The following is a 22,409-nucleotide window of genomic DNA, read 5'->3' as shown; positions in this document are numbered from 1 at the left end:
AATTATAATTTGACATTAATATGACTAGCTATGATGCTATTGTAGTTTTGAAAAAGGTATGTGGTTTATTTTTTGTTTTTCTTTAATTATAGGAAAACCTCTATGGACCATGAAAATATATCTAAAAAATGATATACACGTGCATTGTCGTTTTGGAAGTTTACATCTAAAACTAAAGAGAGGAGACTATTTGTCTCCTCCACCACAAAGACAAGAATATTATTCATCAAATGTTCATTGTATATCAAAAAAAAAAAAAAAAAAATTGCATCAACGTTCACAAAACCAACCAAAAATATTTTATTATTTTTTGATCATATACTTTCGAGCTGATCTATGACAGTAATACAAACATTTGTTTGCTAATTTATCACCAAAGAAAAAAATCTCTATTTTCATTATATATCAAGAAAAAATGTGAATTTCAAAAAAAAATTCATATTTTTCTAGTTTAATAATTTTTTTTTTTTTTTAGACAAAAGGTGTCAAAAGAAGAAATATTATATACAAAACTTCACTAAAATCTTTAAATAAACCATACATCTACGTTTTATAGTTTTGAAGAAAATTACAATCGAAATTACTAAATTTCCATGTTGACTGATTAAATTTGATTTTTTTTTGGAAAATGTATTAGGACAGCCAACATTTTTTTGACATTTTTCGAATATTATTTGGATTAAATTTAAAAAAAAAATGTTCAAGTACGTCCGGGCTAAACATAAAATGTAAATTTTTCATGAATATCTTTCCGTACAAAATTGTAATATATATTATGAATAAGTATATATTTCTTAAAAAAACTAATTTATTTCTTAAAGAATACTTTTTAAAAATCAATCTTATTTTTTTGTATTTTTTTAAAGCACTTCCCGACTACACATCAACAGTGGATTTTTATAGTCATAATTAAGAAAATGTTCAAGGCATTGGGCTCAAAGAGTGCCTTCCTGAACAAAATATTGAATTTTAAAGAATTTTTTCAAGGACCTTTTGACAAAACATCATGTATTTTTAGAAAAATTCTAACTAATTTTTCTAGTAATATCCTGGAAACGAAAATTTTCGAGAATTAAAGCGAAAATGTATTAGGGTGGGAAATCATTGATTAAAAAAAAAATAATAAATAAAGACACGTTACCCTTTTTAATCTTTTTAAGTAATATCATGCATAAGAAAAACTTAAAAAAATAAGAAAAACTTTAAAATATCATGGATGCAAAAAAAATTTTGGGCTTTCTGATTTTTGAGGAAAAATTTTTAAGAGGGAAAAATTTGTTAGTGTTAGGAATTATGTTGTTTGGAAAAAATGAAGGACGTGACAATTTTTATATATATTTTTTTAAGTAATATCATGCATAAAAAGTTCAAGGACTTTCGGATTTTTTTAGGAAAATGATAATAAGACCAAAAATATTGAATTTCACCAATTTTTTTTAGTAAAATCATCGATTCGGAAACGTTCGACGATTTTTGAATTTTTGGGGGAACGGATTTTTAAAGGGAAAATCTATTAGGGTTAAAAATCATGGATTTTTGAAGAAACATTTCTTAAAGACATGTTACCATTTTTATTAATTTTTTCAAGTACTTTCTGATTTTTTAAGAAAATTTTATTGAAGACATCTGAATTTATTCGAAAAATAGAATTATGGAATATTGAAGGAAAAATTTCTTAAGTATATCTAACCATTTTTTTAATTTTCAGTTTTAAAACTTAATAATTTTTAAAATTTCCTGGACAAGAATATTAGTTTCTTTTAATATTGTTATAAGGATTTCCCGTTTTTAGACCCAAACAATGCTTTGCAAACCAAAAATATTGAATTGAAAAAGATTCTTCCATTTTTTTGTATTTTTTGTTATTTCCCGGCCAAGTGGTCTGATAGATGGACGTATATGACTACATTAATTTCAAATGTTCAGCAATGGATTTCGTTCAAAAAAAAAAAAAAAAAAAAAAAAAATACTGGTCATACAAACAAAGAAAAAAAAATAGTTTCTTAACACCATATCATTATTATAAATTGTCTACAATTTAATGTTTGAAATTTTGTTTGTTTATTTTAGTTCCGGTGTCTTTTTAGAAGGCGCAGGAATCTTGTATTTATCAGCGTCAGGGTGTATTTTTTATTTCCATAATACAAACACGAAGAATTTATTAAAACTTATTAGTACATTCCCCTTATATTATTCTTACCTTTTGTGTGGCTCATATAAAATAAAATAACGTCATTTTTTATTTATTTGTATAAACATTAAATTTATTTCCTAGAAAAAAGATCTTAATACACACACATATAAAATCGTATATATATGCTATTATTATATATGTATAGGTAGTTATGTGCACTCCTGTAAAATACACTTAAAAAATCTTTGGCCATTTATTAAATAAAGATCCAAAACTTAAAGAAAAACTGAAAATTAAAATAAGGACAAATTAAATTTAATTGCATCGGTTATACGAAAAAAAACCATGACAAGAGTTACAACGATGATGACTTATAACAGTTACATAAAATTATTATTATTTTATTTGAAATGCTAAGAAAGTTATTATCCAGTGCACGAATTAAAATAAAAAAAATAGATTAATATTTTAAGGGGATATTGCAAAGGTAAGTAAAAATTAAAATATAAAAATAAAATTCTAAAAAATAATTAAAATAGGTTTACTATAAAAAAAATTGAAAAATAATATTGCCGAGGGTTTTGGAAATTATGTTTTAGTTTAAAATCGAATATCATCATTAGATATAGAAATTTTATAAAAGAAAATCCAGGTGTAGTTTAAAATCGAATATCATCATTAGATATAGAAATTTTATAAAAGAAAATCAAGTTAGTGGTTGCATATTATTTTGTTTCGAAAATAATTGACTTAATTCCTGATTGGTTGTTTAAATTTTTTGTGCGTTATAGTTATTATGCGTTTTTTGTTTTTTTTTATTTTTTTTTTTGTTTCGATAGTGGCACTTTTTTCGTTTTGATTTCATTAAAAAAAACAATTTTTAATTTATTTGAAAAAATACTCACAATAAATAACAAAATACTGAGTCAGTCAGTACATTTGCTTATTTAATTTTCTAAAAAAAAATTACTTTTTTAATTTTTAAAAACTAAGTTGTAATGTATGTATATATCTTTTTTGTTTTTGTTTAGAATGACACGAATTATTTCTTTTAAAAATAAAATATTTAAAAAATAGGAAGACTTGTTTTTTTCGTATTATTATTTTTTTAAAAAAATAAATTGGAAATTATTTAAGAGCGTAAAATATCAAAGTGAAATGTGTTTTTAAGTTTTGTTTTTTTTTTTTTTTTCGTTTCCTTGTTATATTGTTGTTAAAAATATTTATAGAAAATACCTAAATAATATCATTATAAAAAAATATATTAATAAAAGAAAGTTAGAGTAAATTAAATATGTAGTAGCGATAAAAACAACTTTTCGTCAATTCACCTTCGTCTTGAGGGGTTGGTCTCATATAGCATTTTTTTTTGTTGTTAATTTTTCTTTTCTGTGCTAAAAAATTCCCAAAGATTATTATTGTTGTTATTACTTTTTTTTTGGCACTTGTTTTCTTTCTTAATTTAATTCTCGTTTAAGGGTTTTGAATCCCTGTTGAGCAATTGATTTTGGTTCTTTTTTGAATATTTTTCTATTATATATTTTTATATAATATATTTTTCTTTTTGTTTCTGCTTTGTTTTCTATGGAATGTGTTTGCTATTCCTCGATGGCTTTGGCGGTGGTGTCGGTGGCCTCTTTTTATCATCCAACAACACACTGCTCGAGTTCGTGGCCACCACACTGCTGGTAATATGGAAATTTTTGGTCTCAACATATTCATATGAGGTGTTCACAATACTGGTAGTGGTGGTCGAACATGAAGTACCCCTTGTTATGGTACCATTCGGGCTAAGGGCACTGCCCAACGAAAATGAACTGTTATTCCAATCTAAACTATAATTGAGACTAGAAAAATCGGTAGAATCTCGTGTCTTGGCAGGCAATGGTGGTGGTATAAGGTCTTCCTCGGATGTTGAATCGGTGGTCTCAACCGAATTACGATTACTGCTGTCTGCTCCCGACAGCGATTGGGTATCGGCGGCCGAAAAACCTTTCATACTTGCCGTTGGGGTTGCAATGCTGGCCGGCCGTGATAATCTTCGTTCCTTTTCTTTTTCCGAGCGCAACGGCCGTTTGGAGGTGAGCTAGAAAAAAGAAAGAAGACATTATTTAAAATGTGATATTAAAAATGGAGTAAAATTAGCCCAAACGTATTTTTTTTCAAATAAAGTACTAAGACCAGATATTTCCTGGACTTCTGATGTAAAAACGTTGATTTATGGAGAAACCATACTTGAGGAAATGTGAAGTGGAACTGAAACAAGTAAACTCGACCGGGCCGATCTTTGAATACCCTCCACCATTTGGAATGATTTTGGAAATTTAAAAAAAAAAATAATAATCCGTTAAAAATTCTGTTAAAATCTTAAAAAATGCGAAATGTAGCCATTATATTAGGGTCTATACGACGACGTGGACCTGCATAGGCAACTTTTGTCATAAACCATTACAATATTCAAATGCGAAACTTGATTAACAAAATTCGGTGAACAATGTCGCTAATATCATTAAAATACCGAATATCGGGAGGTGCCGCTATATGGGGGCTATACGAAGAGGTGGACCGGAATAGACAATTTTCTGTCTTAGGCTGTAGTATTCATTACGAACTTTAAATACCAAATTTGGAACAATTCCGGTGAATAATGTCGCTTAAATCCCCAAAATATCGAAAAAGGGGAGGTACCATTATATGGGGGCTATACCAAATTGTTGGCCTACATCACCCATTTTCAATACCAAAAGTCCAGCAGACATAATACACATTTGAGTAAATTTTTATCAACCTACTTCATTTCGTTCGGAAGCTAGAGTGATTGACGGACGTAGCTAAATCGACATAGAATTTTATGCTGATCAAGAATATATACTTTGTATACTTTGTGGGGTCTGAGATGTATATTTCGAGGTTTTACAAACGGAATGACAAACTTAATATACCCTCCATACTATGGTGGAGGGTATGAAAAGGAGTAACATAAGCATAAGCAGGGATGGGCCCAAATAGATTTTTTAAATCAAAAATGTGGTATTGTTATCTTAACTTGTTTTTGATCATCTTAAACGTTGCCAGAGAGCTTAGACCAAAAATTCCCTGACCTGATAATAAAAGGATATCTGAAATTTTTAGAATTTTTTTTAGAAAAAAAAAGACCTCTAATCAAAAAACAAATCGAAAATTCTTGGATTCTTTCAAGATAACGTAGTGCAACACAGAAAATAATTAAGGGGGAAATCCAGCAGATTATAAAAGTGGAACTGAAAAAAGAAGAGTTTTGAAAATTTACATATCAAAGTAACGTAAACAGGGGTAAGTTCTCCCTCTCCCACACCTTTGGAAAATTTTCGAATTAAGATTCCTTGGAATCTATACATTTTAGTTATATAGTGACTTCGGCAATATTGCAGCAAAAGAAAAAATAGGAGGAAAATTTTGATCGAAAATTTTTACCCTCAATCAAATCAACAAAGGCGTTTCTTTGGTTATTTTTTATACCCTGATCCATGTGGCTAGAGATGGTATATATCATTTAATACGGCCAAAACGTGCCTTATCGAAATAACGATTTTGGACCCTAGGTCTCTTTGGACCAAATTCGTTTCAGATTTTTTGGAAACGATCTAGCGATGTCCATCCTTACGTCTGTCTGGCTGGCTGCTGGTGCGCATGATATTTCTCACAGGGAGTATCCGATTTGCTACAAACTTGCTATATCGTAATATTATTATCAAATTTAGATCGAGTTCGGAGATGGGCAATATCGGTCCACTCCTTCTGGTACCTCCCCATAAAATGGTAACATTTTCAAAGAAAATAATTTACTGCACAGAAAGAGGAGAAAGGATAATTCGATTTTGCTTCAACTTTGCAGATCCTAATATTTGCATCAGCTCTAAGTCAGGTGCGAAAAAGGACAATATCGATCCGCTCCATCAAGTTCCTCCCCCACAAAGGGCCAAAATTTTAAATATTTATAACTGTTATAAAATGTTATGTAAGAGTCCGATTGTCCATCACAATATTTTTTTAACCCATGGTCTGGTGTGAAAATGGGATATATCGGTCCACTCCTTCTGATACCTCCCCCACAAAGGGTCAACATTTTGAAGCTCTAAAAACGCGAAATTAACATCCGATTTCATTCAGACTTGGTACATCTCCATATTTCCCTAAACACAATATCTGTTATAAAGATGGTAGAGATTGAACTATTTCTTCTGGTACCTTCCCCCCAGAGGGTCTAAGTTTTGAAAGTCAAAAACGATCATAAAATCCAAAAAAAGCACTTGGTTCTCTCTAAATTACACACATCCCAATATTTTTTTTTAACCCAATGTCAGGTGCGAAGATGGTTTATATCGGCCCACTCCTTCTGATACCTCCCACATAAAGAGTCAACATTTTGAATATCTATAAAGCATAAAATGCGAAATTAACATTGAATTTCATTCAGACTTGGTACATCTCCATATTTCCATCAAGACAAGATCTGTTATAAAGAGTGTGGAAATCGCTCCACTCCTTGTGGTACTTCCCCCACAAAGGGTCAAAGTTTTGAATAACCAAAATGGTCATAAAATACGAAATAAGCATCTGGCGCCTTCCCCACAAAGGGTCAAAATTTTGAATAATGAAAACGATCATTAAATTCGAAATAAGCATCCGGTTCTTTTCATATTTCGCACATTTTCACATTTTCGATAACACAAGATATTTTATGAAGATGGTAGAGATCGGACCTTTCCATCTGGTGAAGCTCACAAAATACGAAATTAACAACCGATTTCATTCAGGCTTGGTACATCTCATTTCCATCAAGACAAGATCTATTATAAAGATTGTGGAGATCGGATCATTTCTTCTGGTACCTCCCCCACAAAGGGTCAAAGTTTTGAGTAACCAAAACGGTCATAAAATCCGAAATAAGCATCAGGTTCTCTTCAAATTACACACATCACAAGCTCTGGTACTGGTACCTTCCCCCACAAAGTGTCAACATTTTGAGTAACTATTAGGCTTCATAAAACGCGAAATTAGAATCCGACAAAGATGGTACAGATCGGAACATTTCTTCTGGTATCTCCCACACATCCAAATATTTTTGCTAACTCAAGATCCGTTGTGATGATGATACCAACCCCTTCTGGTACCTCAGCCACAAAGGTTCACAATTTTCAATACTTATATCTGTCATAACTTGCGAAACAAGTCGGCGATTCTTTACGACTTGCTATATCTAAATACTTCTCTTAACCAGAAATCTGATATAAATATGTGATTTATCGAACTTTATGATTTTGCATAAAAATGGATATAAATGTTCGATTTCCTTCAAATTTTGAACATACCAAAATTTTTCTCTGTATTATTACGCATATTTCCACATTTTCCAAAAATTTGCACATATCTCATAAAATTATAGGAAGTAGTCGATATAGTCCAAATCCGGCACTTGGTAATATTTTTATCAGTCTCAGGTCAGATACGAATTGATCAATATTGTCCAACTGCTTCGAAACCTCCCCCCATAAAGGGTCAACAGTTTGAATAATCAAAACAAGTTAAAAAGTATCAGTCGGTATTGCCGCCAGAGATATACCCTCAGCCTATGTTCGATTGTCTAAATATATTTTGACTAGTGCCAAGTCTAAATGGAATCGGATGTTAATTTGGCGATTTATGAGCTTCATGGGTACTCAAAATTTCAATATTTTGTGGGGGAGGTACTTGATGGAGTGGACCGATATTGTCCATTTTCACACCTGACCTAGCACTGACGCAAATATTAGGATTTGCAAAGTTGGAGCAAATTCGGATTATCCTTTCTCTTCCTGTGCAAAAAATATATTTTTTGAAAATTTCGACCTTTTGTGGGGGAGGTACGAGAAGGAGTGGACCGATATTGTTCATCTTAACACCAGACCTTGGGTTAATATAAATATTGGGATGTGTGAAATTTGAAGACAATCGGACTCTTACATAACATTTTATGAGAGTTGTAATTATTCAAAATTTTGACCATTTGTGGGGGAGGTACTTGATGGAGTGGACCGATATTGCCCATTTTCACACCTGACCTAGCACTGACGCAAATATTAGGATTTGCAAAGTTGGAGCAAATTCGGATTATCCTTTCTCTTCCTGTGCAAAAAATATATTTTTTGAAAATTCAGACAGACGGACGGACGGACGGACATCGCTAGATCGACTCCAAATGTTCTGAAACGGATTTGGTCCAAAGAGACCTAGGGTCTAAAACCGTTATTTCGACTAGGCACGTTTTGGCCGTATCAAATGATATATAGCCTCTGTAGCCATATGGCTGAGGGTATAATTAAAGGCTGGGGGTATGCAAACCGACTGATACTATTATACTTGTTTAGATATACTTTTATAATCTACTGGAGACTTCATGTCAATAGATCGTAGAACTTCTTGAAAAGTCTTTGATTTTATTCACTCTGTTGCAGTTGTTAAATAATACAAATCATGCCATTGGTACATATACCTGTATATAGATGATCATAGGCTGAGGATATACATCTGTCAGCAAAGTGACGGATATATTCTAGCCTAATTTATTTCAGAATGGCAGATCTACTTTCAGACGAAGTAAAATTCCTTTCATTGAAGACTAACAAGAAACTTTTTATCATTATATGAGGACAGATTTTTAGTTTAAAATGATTTTTAAACATTTTCAAAGAACTTTTAAACATCTAAATTTGATCGAAATTGCTCAATCAAATATGAAATAACACTTCTTGCAGAATCAAGGATTCTCGATTCAAATACCTACCTCTTCGGTTAATACTTTAGGATCAGCGGTCTTGGAACACAATGAAGTGTTTGAGGCCGAAATTATGGAGGTGTTTGATTCCTTTTCCGGCGTTGAGGTTATCGTTGTCAACGGTGTGGTATACCATTGGCTATTGGCCACGGGCAAACTTAAGGTGTCACGATCCAACTGAAACGTTTAAAATAAATTAAATTAAAGACCATAAATTGAAAATAAAATGAAAATTAAATGTTTTACCTTTTTAATTGATCTCCGTTTCGAGGGTGTTTTATCCTTAGATTTGCTTTTGGTGCTTGGTGAATGGCCAAGACTGGGTCTACTCAATTGCCAAGGAACAATAAACGGGTGGAAAACACACAAAAGGAAAAGAAAAGAAACGAAAAAACAAAAACCAAAAATAAAACAACAAACACAACACAGAAAGCCATAATTATAATACAAAAGTAATTAAATAAATTAACTTAAAACTTGAATGCCAGGCTGGAAATTGTAATTGAACCAAAAAATAAATTTAAAATCTCAAACAGATCTTCAATAAAAAATGCATTCATTCTTTTAAAAAATAATAGACACACAAAACATTTAATATAATACATTTCTTTGGGAATTATTTACAAAAATTATATTTTCAAACTAAATTGATATTGAAAATATAAAATTTAATGGAATGCAACATTGAATTATAATACAAAAGAAGATGGAAGAAATATTCTCATTAATATTTTTGAATATTGCAATTTTTATATTTACTTATCTATATACATTATAAGATTAGAAGGGCTGCCCATAAACTGATTGTATTGAAATAATTTATGAGACAAATTTAATTTTTATTAATTAATGTCTCAGGTTAGTTGAACTCTTTTCAAGTTAACAAAGGAATTGAAAATTAAACTCTTAACGAACAAAAAAAAAAAAAAAAAAAAATTCAGAAAAAAACGAACAAGTAAAATAGTATCAGTCGGTTTTGCCGACGGATGTATACCCCCAGCCTTGAGTTATGATTATTGAAACTGTAGACCCGTTATGGGGGAGGTTCCGAAGCAGTTGGATAATATTGACCAATTCGTATATGACTTAAGACTGATAAAACTATTACAACGTGCTTTGTATTTGGACTATATCGACTACTTCCTATACTTTATATGAGATATGTGTAATTTTTTGGAAAATATGTGGATATATGCGTGAGGTAACAGATATAGCGGACCGAAGTATTCTTTTTTCATACTTCATCTAATACAGATTAAAAAATATTGGTATGTGCAAATTTTGAAGGAAATCAAACATTTATATCCAATTTTATGCGAAATTCAGATTTCTGGTTAAGAGAAATATTTGTTTCGCAAGTTATGATAGATATAAGTATTGGAAATTGTGACCCTTTGTGGGTGAGACAACAGAAGGAATGGACCAATATATCCCATCTTCACAAAAGATCTTGCTTTGGGAAAAATATTTGGATGTGTGAAATTTGAAGAGATTTGGATGCTTATTTTGCTTTCATTGGGCGTTTTGTTTTTCACTAATCTTGAACCCCATGTGGGGGAGGGACCAGAAGGAATGGTGCGATCTGCACCATCTTTAAAACAAATCTTGTGTTAATTTCGGGTTTTATGAGCTTCATGGATTTTCAAAATGTTGACCCTTTGTGGGGGAGGTACCAGAAGGAGTGGAAGAGAACCGGATGCTTATTTCGGATTTTATGCTCGTTTTGTTATTCAGAATTTTGACCCTTTGTGGGGGAGGTACCAGAAGATATGGTCCGATCTATACCAACTTTATAGCAGATCTTGGGTTGATAGAAATATTGATATGTGCAAAGTCTGAATAGAATAGGATGTTAATTTCGCGTCTTATGAGCTTCATAAATATTAAAGATTGTGACCCTTTGTGGGGGAGGTACCGGAAGGAGTGGACCGGTATATACCATTTACATACCAGATCTTGTGTTAGTAGAAACAATGGGTTGTGTGAAATATGAATAGAACCGGATGTTTATTTCGAATTTTATAATCGTTTTTGTTATTCAAAACGTTGACCTATTATGGGGAAGGTACGAGAAGGAATGATCTGATTTCTACCATCTTTATAACAGATATTGTATTGATAGAAATATCAAGATGTACTAAGTCTGAATGGAATCAGATGTTAATTTCTCTTTGTGGGAGAGGTATCAGAGGGTGATCCAATATATTCCATCTTCACACCAGACCTTGGATTAATAAAAATATTATTATGTGTGCAATTTGAAAACAATCAGACACATACATCAAATTTTATAAGAGTTATAATTATTAAAAATGTTGACCCTTTTGGGGGAGGTACTTGATGGAGTGGACCGATATTATCCATTTTCCCACCTGACCTAGCACTGATGCAAATATGAGGATTTGCAAAGTTGGAGCAAAATTGGATTATCCTTTCTCTTTCTGTGCAGTAAAAAATTGTCTTTGAACAGTTCGACATTTTGTGGGAGAGGTACCAGAAGGAGTGGACCGATATTGTCCATCTCTGAACTCGATCTAAGTTTGATAATAATATTACGATTTACCAAGTTTGGACCAAACCGGATACTCCCTTCGATAATTATTGTGCGCACCAGCCAGCCAGGAAGACAGACGGACCGATGGACAGACATCGCTAGATCGACTACAAATGGCCTGAAACAGATTTGGTGCAAAGAGACCTAACATCTAAAACCGTTATTTCAATGAGACACGTTTTGGCCGTATCATATGATACATACCCTCTGTAGCCATATGACTGAGGGTATAAAAAGCATGTGTATTTCAATCCCGTGTTAAAATCTTATAAAATAGTTTTAGATGGAATTTTCTAAAGCCTCAAGTGCTGGGCTTTTGATGAGTCAAAAATGGACGAAAAAATGTATAATATCTAATTCCTATTCCCCAATATTTAAATTAACAATACAATTACTTTACTGGCAGCCCTTTAAATATATATCTCATAAAAATTAATTGAAAACATACCTAGGATTAAAAGCAAAACCAAATGTGGATTTAATCGAATTCGTTGGAGGTCGTGTTGTTGATTTCGAAAGACCGCTACTGCAAATGTAAAAAAATCGAGTTATTAGAAAACATAGAAGTATGCGAAATAGAAGTATTTCAAACTTACTCTGAAGAACCCATACTCGTCTCCGACAAACGATTGTTGGTATCACACATGCTGGGTATAAAAGAGTTATTGCGACGCATTATTACCGAATCACGATCAAGTTTTAGGTCACAAGTCTGCAAAATAATAAAAAATATTGTTATACAAATTGTACTATTTTTATATTATTGAAATTAAATTATTAATAATAATATAGAATAAAATAAAATGTATTAAAAATATTGGGATGTGTGAAATTTGAAGATAATTGAATGCTTATTTCGCGTTTTATAAGCTTCATGATTATTCAAAATGTTGACTTCTGCGTTGTAGAGGTACCGGGAGGATTAGGCCGATATATTCCATCTTCACATCAGATCTTGTGTTGTTAGAAATATTAAGATGTGCAAAATTCGAAGACAATCGGACCCTTTCGTTTACACTTTATAAGAGTTATAATTATTTAAAATTTGCACCCGTTGTGAGGGAGGTACTTGGTGTAGTGGGCCGATATGGACCACTTTCGCTCTATACCTAGCACTGATAAAAATATAAGGATTTGCAAATTTTGCACTAATTTGTATGATCCGATATTTCTATATTCGAAATCGATCTAATTTTGATAATAATATTACGATGTGGCATGTTTGGACCAAATCGGATACTTTCTTCGAAAGTTATCGTGCGCACCAGTCAGGCAGACAGAGGGAAGGTCGACTCCAAATGTCCTGAAACGCATTTGGCCCAAAGAGACCTTTCGCCCAAAAACGTAATTTCGAAGATATTTTCCCTCTGCAGTCAAATGGATGAGCGCTTTTATATCCGTGTATCGGCGTTTTGATATCTTACATCGCAAAGTAACCTGAATAGAGAGATTTCTCGGAATCCGTGCATTTTAGGGTCTTCAGCAATATTGCAAATAAAAATATGTCTTTTTGCCAAAACTCTTCAACAAGGGCCTTTTTGGTCCTTTTTTTAAATAATGGTTAAAATACCTCTTGAAACGGGATCGTAGCAAGTCCAAATATTCTGCAGAATTATTTGTCATAAAATTCTAATACGGGTTTTAAAAGACGTCAAAAGTCTAAATATTCACACATTTATTAAAGACACATTTTATGGTAAAAGAAGTACTTTGTGTGAGTTTAAGCAAAAATATCCAACAAATCATTTTTTTAGAAGAATGACGTCAAAGGCAAAAATGTTCCTCATCAAATTTTACTACAAGTCACCAACAAAAAAAAAAGAAATCTCTCTTCTCATTATATATATATCAAAAAAATATTTGCATCAATTTTGCCAAAAAATTCAAAAATATTTTTTTAAAAATTTTTCTTTGGCCTTTTTTCGAGTTGACGCCTGAAATAGGTATAAAATTTCGTTTTATGCGGAAGATGTCAAAAGAGAAAATACTCTACACAAAATTTTACTATGAATCTTAGAATAAACCATGTACTTAGGTGCAATAGTTTTTATGAAAACTATATTCGAAATCTATGCAGTAAAAGTGAAAATTATGTCTTTTCTTTTTTAATGTTAATTTAACACATATCCGAGACAAAATCTCGCTTTACATTTCATTTTTTGGGGAAAGCCTTAAAGGAGGAATTATTCCGGATGAAATTTTATTGTGAGTCCTCAAGAAAAGGTATTTGTATATTCAAAATTTACCATGAAAAAATATCAAAAATTTTTGTTAATAGAAATTTATTTTTTTTTTTTTATAAAATTTGGCCATTTTCAAATCCCCTTATGATATCACTGTCTAAAAGCTAGTCTGCGTTATGGAAAATTCTAAGTGAACTTGATAATAGTCGATTTGTAAATCTTAACCCCAAAGGAGTTATGGGTTTCTAGGCCAAACGTAGTTAAGGCCTTTACATAGTTTTGTCCATATACAAGGGACCCCTATAGTTACAGATATATATTTCGCAACATTTAAGATAGAGCTTTGAAATTTGATAGTGATTTTTGGATTACATCCAGAATTATTGGCGTATAAATTTGGTCATATCGGTTCATTTTTTGGAATAGCTCCCTTGTGAGAATAACTCCGATTTCAAGTATTTTTACGTTAGGGCTATGTTTCCATTTAATTTGCCCAATTAGTAAAACCCCTGACTTTAGTTGTTGCAAGGGTCTTGGTCTTATTTTTTAATCAATTTAGCTTTAACTTGGTTTCTTTGGTCGTAAACCCATTTTTTCGCAATATATTTCAATGTAGGTAACTTTTTCTGGGTAGTGCCCATATATTAGATGCTCCTAGTGTCTTGACCATATATTGGAAGATAGGGTCCAGACCATCGAAATTAAAGAAATCAGGAGCATCCTATATACGGGTGCTGCACCGAAACGTGGACCTACATTGAAATTTATTGTGAAAAAGTGCTCTACGGTCCAAGAAAGCAAGACACAAGAAATTAATGATATCAGGAGCGTCCTATAAAATTCCACTTAAAATCAGCGAATTCCGGGGTATCTTAACCGAAAATTTTAAAAGTGTGGAAGAGTCCCCTCGTCTCCATATGTTTTTGTTACTGTTCGATGTAATCGCTGATTTTTGTGTCGCTCAGTGTAATAAGTAAATAACTATTTAAAAGAAACATTATTGGTGGACACTCACCCTCTTGCCATACTTGGCCTCAACCTGAGCCTGCATATCGGCAAAGCATGTCTCCAAACGTTCATGGAACAGTTTCAAACTTTCGGGTACCTTTTGTCTGTGCAGCGTTATGGCTGGAAATTGAAAAAAAAAAAAACAAATTTTATTATTAAATATTTTTACAATGAGGAAAAGTGTAGTCCTACCAATTTCCAGTAGTGGTATTTGTGCAGCAATCAAATCCTTGAGTTCCTCTACCAAATCCTTATCATCGGGATGTTCTTCCAAATACTCGGCGGTAAGGAAGGCATCTTCATATTTCTTGGTGCCACCCATGACGGCGGGATCAACAATACCATGTATTTTCATACCCAACGGATTGACGGGTATCGTTTCATCGTTTTTGTGGGCAATAATCAAATCGCGTATATCTTTGTTCGTCGTTTTCATTGTTTCAACGGCAAGTTCAAGGGGTGAAATCTGAAAAAAAAAAAAACGAGGAACAACAAATTAGTATTTTCAATTAAAAATTAGGTGCATATATTGATTTGCCAAATTAAAGCCAGTTTTGTAAGAAACCAGAACTCCTTAAACACTAGATCGGTTGGGCGTATTATTTTAGGATTTTAATAAATTTTAAGGGTGGGAATTCAGTTGGAGTGTGTATCCCAAATAACGAATAAGGCGCTCCAGATAAAATCCAATGAATATAAATATGTATAGAAATATACACCCATTCTCTAGAAGCCGTTGAAAAAAATCTCGATTTTTAGCCTTGAGTGTCATTAAAGAAAATATTTTAAAATAATATAACAGTCTGATGCAAAATCCCTGTCTGAGGCTCTGAGAGTCCATGAAAAAATATTCTTTAAAAAATCCACGCCAATAGCTTAAGAGTCGTTGAAGAAAATATTCTGAAAAAAGTGACGCTCATAGCTCTGGGAGTCAATTCCAAAAATATTAAAAAATCCACACCAAACATGCTAAAGAAATTCCACAGCAGGATTCTGGAAATAGATTCCTAAAAACGCTATTGATAGCCCCTAGAATCAATACAAAATATTTCGAAACAAGTAAAAAGTAGCTAAGTTCGGACGGGCCGAACTTTTAATACCCTGCACCTTCAAAATGAAGGATCTTGAATAATTTAAAACAAAAATCGTTGAAAAATACCACATAAATGAAAACCGTTATATGGGAATATACGAAGAAACGCATAAGAAATTTTTAGTCATAGGCTGTAGTATCGATTCCGAACTTCAAATACGGAATTTGAAACAATTCCGTTAAATAATGTCGCTAATGCCATCAAATTTGAAACAATTCCGGTGAATAATGTTGCAAATAGCGGATAAAGGGAGGTATCGTTATACGTGGGCTATACGAAGACGTGAACTTGCATAGACAATTTTCGGGCATAGGTTGTAGTACTCCTTACGATCTTGAAGCTTTAAATACGAAATTTGAAACAATTCCGGTCAAAAATGTCGCTAAAATCATCAAAATACCAAATATCGGAGTGTACTTTTATATGGCGAACATACGACGTCGTGGACCTACATAGACAATTATCTTCCAGGGGAAAATTATACTCACTAGAAACTCCGTGGTGGACTTACATAAACAATTCTCTTCCATGGGGTGAAGTATTTAGAAGGTACTCCTTGTGTGAATTTTGAGACAATTCAATTTAAAAATTTGGCTACAATTATCAAAATACCGAGTAAAGGCAGATACCGTTATATGGGGGATATACGATATCGTGGACCGATATGGACAATTCTCTTTGTGGGGGTACAGTATTCAGAAGGAACTCCTTGTGTAGAATTTCAAACAATTCCATTGAAAAATGTGGCTAAAATCATCAAAAGACCGAATATTGGGAGGTATCGTTATATGGGGGCTATACGATATCGTGGACCTATATACACAATTCTCTTCCAAGGGGTAAAGTATTCAGAAGGAATTCCTTGTGTGAATTTTCAGACAATTTCATTGAAAAATGTGGCCAAAATCATCAAAATACCTAGTATTGGGGGGTACCGTTATATGGGGGCTATACGATATCGTGGATCGATATAGCCCATCTTCGAAAAATTTCAGCTTCCTATATTAATTCGCAAAAATGTTAGCTTCCTATATTAATTCGTTTTGACTCTAGCATGATTACAACAGACGAACGGACAGACAGGGTTAATCGTCTTAGAATTTTACGCTGGTCAAGAATATATATACTTTGTTGGGTCTAAAATTATTATTTTTTAGATGAGTTACAAACGGAATGGAACAATATATGGTGGAGGGTATAAAAATCAGGAACATTTAATTATAAATTTATAAAGAATTTTTCTTAAAATTCGACGTCCATAGCTCCTAGAACATATATCTGTCTGAAAAAGTCAAATATAAGAGCATACTTTTGGGCGCGCTGTTATAATAGTAAGAAATATCTGTTAATCCCGACTCCAAAAAACTACGCCTAAACCATAAAAATTATATATTCTCCCCTACTCACCTTAAACGTATCCGAATCGATGACGGGGAACCAACGTAGAATACCCGGCAGCGGGTATTTAATGGTAACCACCGTACGTTCCAGCCACAAATTACCCACACCATCAGCATCGCCGGTACAAGAACTCTCGCGATAGGGCCTTGAGAATTTAAACTTCTGCACATTATTGTTATTGAAATATTTTACAATTTCTGTGGATATTATTTTGGTATCGGTAAATTTGGCAAATGCTTCGTCCATGATGGGTTCGACTTTATTGATTTGAATATATTGTCCTTCACTTTGTGTTATCTCCTCACCGGGCGTCTCCAGTGTATGCATTAGCTCAGCCTGGGGATGTTGCATTAGGATACGGGTACTAAAATCATCGAGACGTTCATACTCTTTGCCACGATAAATGTAGGTTTTATTTTGCAAAAATCTTGCAAAACCCAAGCCATAGAAGCAAACCCGGAAATACTCGGAGGTATGACGCATTTCCTTCAATATCTTTTCATAGAACAGAGCCATTTTCTTGAGCAAGTCCGCCAATTTGATGTAGTCATAGATTTCATTTTCATATTGTTGTACCAGAACTTTGCACATGTCAATGGCACATTCCCACATTTTACCCTTATCGAAATAATCGATAATTTCATAATAAAGGGCCTCTTTCAGATCCCGATGGCTGCGACATTGCATGTGACGGTGGGACCTCAGCAAAGGTGAAAGTTCGGTATCATCCCAGGATAGCAACTCCGTGTGGAGTTTCAGGGTAAAGGCCGCCTCAGTATAGTTATCAAATTCCATATGTAAATCACACAGCTTGTAGACATAACGTATGTACATTTCCTTGCGATTAACTTCGGAATAGAATTGCAGCAGGGAGAAAGTACAGGCCATACGATTCTCTTTACTTTCATCCTGAATAATGCAACGATATTCCAGCAGACGATCCATAAGTTTCGTGACCATATTAACAAATTTCGTACCCTCCACATTGAGAATATTATGGGCATTACATTTCTCAAGGAGGATTTGTTCGAACAGCTCCTTATATTGCACATCTCCCTTGCCCGCCCCAATAAGGATATCCAATTTTTCAATCATTTCCCTTTCGAATTCATTGAAGTTCGCCTTATAATGGGAATTGTTGCGTTTCGTATCGCCATAGCTATCTTGGATGAGTCTCGAACTGTAGTACTCACACTGCATCATATCGAAGAATATGGGTATGGTTGCCTTTCGCAACTCCACCTCGGGTATCATGCTCATTTCCAGAATCGGCTCAACCAATTGTGGCACAAATTGCGGTTTGTGTTCTCCCAGTTGGAACCACATTTTACGTATCTCTTGGGCTGTATCCTTGCGTATATCACGATAGCGGGCAAATATCATCTGACGTTTGGTATCATTGAAATCATTCAATTGCAAGGGGGATTGTATCAGAAATGCAATGGAACACTGGAAGAAATTCGACCAAACCTGTTTCTCGAAAGGATCAATGAAATGGTCGACAATAACAATTGACAATTGTTTCAGTGCTCCCAAAATCACCGTATTCTGATGCATTATCATGTCCATCCAATCCCGCTGGAAAACGGGTTTTTGATGTGGCGACACCAACTCCTCGAATACCAGGAGAATTTCTATGACGAAATCTTGCAACTCAAAACGATTATTTAAATGACGTACAAAGATCTCATAATGTGATGCATCCATACACTGGAGTATGCCCAACATAATGGCCACCAAATTGGCAACCAATTGATTTTCCCGATCGAGGTTGTGTGAAGTTTTGATCACCGTTCTCAGCAGGATCAACATAATGTCACGTATGTCGTTGTGTGTGTGACCAATATCTTTGCGATATAGCAATTTCAAAATGTTGTTCATGATGTTTATACATTCGGTGACCTGGAGTGGAGGGAGAGAGAAATGGAAAAAAATTAAAATAATTGAGAAATGGGAAATTATGAAAATTGTATTCAAAAATTAATATCAATGACTTAATAATACTTATAAATTATCTTCATAAAAATGCTCAATTATTTATGTTCTTATAAGAAAATTTGCAGCAAATTGGGGAAAAAAGTGTTAAATTTTTCAAAAACTATTATATTTTTTCATGGTAAATATTGAATATACAAATGTCTTTTGTTCAGAGACCCTCAATGAAATTTGATCTAGAATAATTCTTCACTTGACACTTTCTTCAAAAAATGAAGTATAAAGGGAAATTTCGACTCAGAATGGAAACATGTTAAATTAGCAGTAAAAAACCCAAACACCTATTTTTCTCTTATAATATATTAATTTCGAATGTAATTTTCTTGGAACCTATTATAGCTAGATATATAGTTTATTCTGAGATTTAGGGTGAAATGTTGTGTAGAATATTTCTTCCTTTGATATCTTCTGCCTAAAACGAAATTTAATGTTACTTCCTGGCGTCAACTCAAAAATGACAAAAAAAATTACAGAAAAATAGAATTTTTTTCGAGTCTTTTTTATGGGAACATTGATGGCAATATTTTTAAGATTTACAATGGAAATAGGGATTTTTTTTCTTTGACGACTTATAGTGAAATTTGGTCTAGAATATTTCTTCCCTTGACACTTTCTTCAAAAAATGAAGCATAAAGGGAGATTTCGACTTGGACTAGTAAAACAGCAAACACATAATTTCCCCTATTATATATTAATTTCGAATGTAATTTCTCTAAAAACTATTGTTGCTAGATATATACTTTATTCTGAGATTTATAGCGAAATATTGTGTAGAATATTTCATTCTTTGGCACCTTCTTCATAAAACGAAATTTAATAGTACTTCCAGGCGTCAACTGAAAAATGGCCAAAAAAAAATTGAATTTTTTTCGAGTCTTTTTTTTTGTGAACATTGATACATATATTTGTACGATTTACAATGAAAATAGGGATATCAATTCTTTGATGACTTATAGTGAAATTTGGTCTAGAACTCGAAAAAAGAGACCGAAGAAAATTGACAAAAAAATATTAGAAAAAATTTTGGACTTTTTTTTGGGAACATTGATGCATTTTTTCTATTTATAGAGGACATAGAGATTTTTGTTCTTTGGTGACTTATAGCGAAATTTGATGAGGAGTATTTTTCTCTTTGATGCCATTCTTCTGAAACGATGTTATGTAGGAGATTTTTGCATAAATTCACGTAAAGTACGGCTTTAGCCCTAAATTGCGAGTACTAAACGTTGACAATTCCAATTTTGCCTAAAATTAACCAAATTCAGAATATTGGGAGGTACCGTTACATATGACCTATAGTAAAATGTTAACCTACAGGGTGAGATGAAAAAACTGCAACCAAATTCAGACTGCTGTAATTTCTAAGCCACTTGTCCGACAGCTGTGAAAATTATTCCAGTGACAGCTCATTATATTGTTTACATGCGTGCAAAAGCATTTTAGTGAGAATTTTCCAGAAAAAAAGTTATTCGTGATGGAATTCTTTATATTTGGCTAGAAAACCACAAGTGGCTATCGTTAGATCACTTCAGCATTTAAATGTGAATAAATAAATCTGAAATAAATCTTTAAATCTCGTACCATCCATCGCTAGCCCGACGTCAAGGAAGTAGACGGAAGAAAACACCAACATCAGCAGAAATGGTTCGCGTCGCAGTGGCCGAAAAATGACTCGTGAGCTCAACATATCGCAATATTCCATTCGGCAAATATTGAAAAATGAGCTCGGGATAAAGCCATTGAAATTTCAAAAAGTGCACGAACTTACACAGCAACAGAAAAAAAAAATAGACTTGAAAGAGCTAAAGAGTTGCTTCGCTTGGCCAAAAGTGGTGAACTGCCGAACTTAGTTTTATCCGATGAGAAAATATTCGTGTCATTGTGTTTACTTGCCAAAGAGGTCAGCTGAAAATGTGCACCTTCGGTTAACCATTAGAACTCAAGCGCCGGCCATGGTGATGGTGTGGCATCAGAATTAATGCCGAATATTATCGCGAAAATATTTTGGAAGGTACTCCCACAAGGGGACCGCCCGCGGTACCAGAATATAGCCTCGGGTCAGGATTCGTAGTATCGCTACTACCAGTTGAACTCCAAACAGTCAGGGACTGATCACCTACAATATTCTGGAGTGTGTATTAAAGCTTTGGGCACGCACACATTTTGGCCGCAGGCCTTGGTTCCTCGCTTCGTTTAACCACAATTAACCCTAAATCGTTTGAAGTTATATTTGGGAGCAGATATAGCTATCTGAACTGATTCTCACCAATCTCAAACAAATATTGTTTGGAAAATGTCATCTCAATTGGATAATAAATGTGACCTGCAGTTTGTTCACAACAATACATGGGCAGACGGACTGAAATGCATAAATCGACTCAGAAAGTGATTCTATGAAGATCCTCAAAAGCAACTATGGGTCTATTTCGCTTCCTTCTCGATGTTACAAACAAATGCACAAAGAGATAATACACTTACCACAATGTGGTGTAGGGTATATACAAACGAGTAAGAGAATCCCACTACAGATTGACAGTACATTTGTGGCATACTTCTAGGCGCTAACAGTAAACCAAGCACTGGCAATGGATTTTAGAGGATAACAATGATTTCGTTTCGTTTTCAACGATTTTTTAAAAATAATTGAACATTTTTAACACTTACACATATAATAACAGATTCTTCTTATATATAACTTATATAATAATATATATAAATTTATATTAATAAAATATCTGAAACAAAACAAATCTTAAAACTAGATTATGTTGGAAGAATCAAAAAGGGATAAACAAAACAATTTTTTTTACAAAACAAACAATTCAAAAATATATAAAAACAAAATTAATATTAATTAATTAATATTATATTTAAAAAGAAAGCTTAAGCTTAAAGGAAAAATATAACAAATCATTATTTTTTTATAAAAATCGGAAAGCAGTTTTTTTTTTCAAATGCCATTAAAGAACACAAAATACTTGAGGCGGCAGCGGGTACTACATTATGGGTAAAAAATAAATTTTAAATTAATAACAAAATGGAAACTTGATTTTCAACTTAAAATAAAAATCACCACCAAATCAAATGTGAAGAGAAATAAGCACTAAATGATATACTTGTAAACATTTTATTATAAGCTGATTTACAATAAATAATATATAATTGTTTTTTATTGTTATAAATATACTAAACACATCATGATATAATATGACTTAATTGAGTCGCTTAGATTATGGCACAGATACTC

General features: G+C 32.9%; 1 protein-coding gene across 2 annotated transcripts in view; it reads right to left on the bottom strand.

Moving 5' to 3' along the window:
• Positions 1-3,674: 3,674 nt before the first annotated feature.
• LOC101891400 (dedicator of cytokinesis protein 1) overlaps positions 3,675-22,409 on the bottom strand; it is a 128,196-nt gene continuing 109,461 nt past the window's right edge. For both annotated transcript variants that reach the window (XM_059118056.1, XM_059118058.1), the window contains 8 exons: positions 17,174-19,069; positions 14,865-15,138; positions 14,680-14,792; positions 12,078-12,193; positions 11,930-12,007; positions 9,174-9,252; positions 8,937-9,104; positions 3,675-4,220 (listed from right to left, as the gene is read on the bottom strand). In XM_059118056.1, coding sequence (XP_058974039.1) covers positions 3,717-4,220; positions 8,937-9,104; positions 9,174-9,252; positions 11,930-12,007; positions 12,078-12,193; positions 14,680-14,792; positions 14,865-15,138; positions 17,174-19,069 — 3,228 coding nt within the window. In that variant the 3' untranslated portion in view covers positions 3,675-3,716. The remainder of the gene's footprint in view (positions 4,221-8,936; positions 9,105-9,173; positions 9,253-11,929; positions 12,008-12,077; positions 12,194-14,679; positions 14,793-14,864; positions 15,139-17,173; positions 19,070-22,409) is intronic.

The sequence above is a fragment of the Musca domestica genome, unplaced genomic scaffold (genome assembly GCF_030504385.1).
Source record: "Musca domestica strain aabys unplaced genomic scaffold, Musca_domestica.polishedcontigs.V.1.1 1, whole genome shotgun sequence".
NCBI classification, from domain to species: Eukaryota; Metazoa; Arthropoda; class Insecta; order Diptera; family Muscidae; genus Musca; species Musca domestica.
The sequence above is the reverse complement of the archived record's forward strand: the minus strand, read 5'-3'. Positions and strand labels throughout refer to the sequence as shown.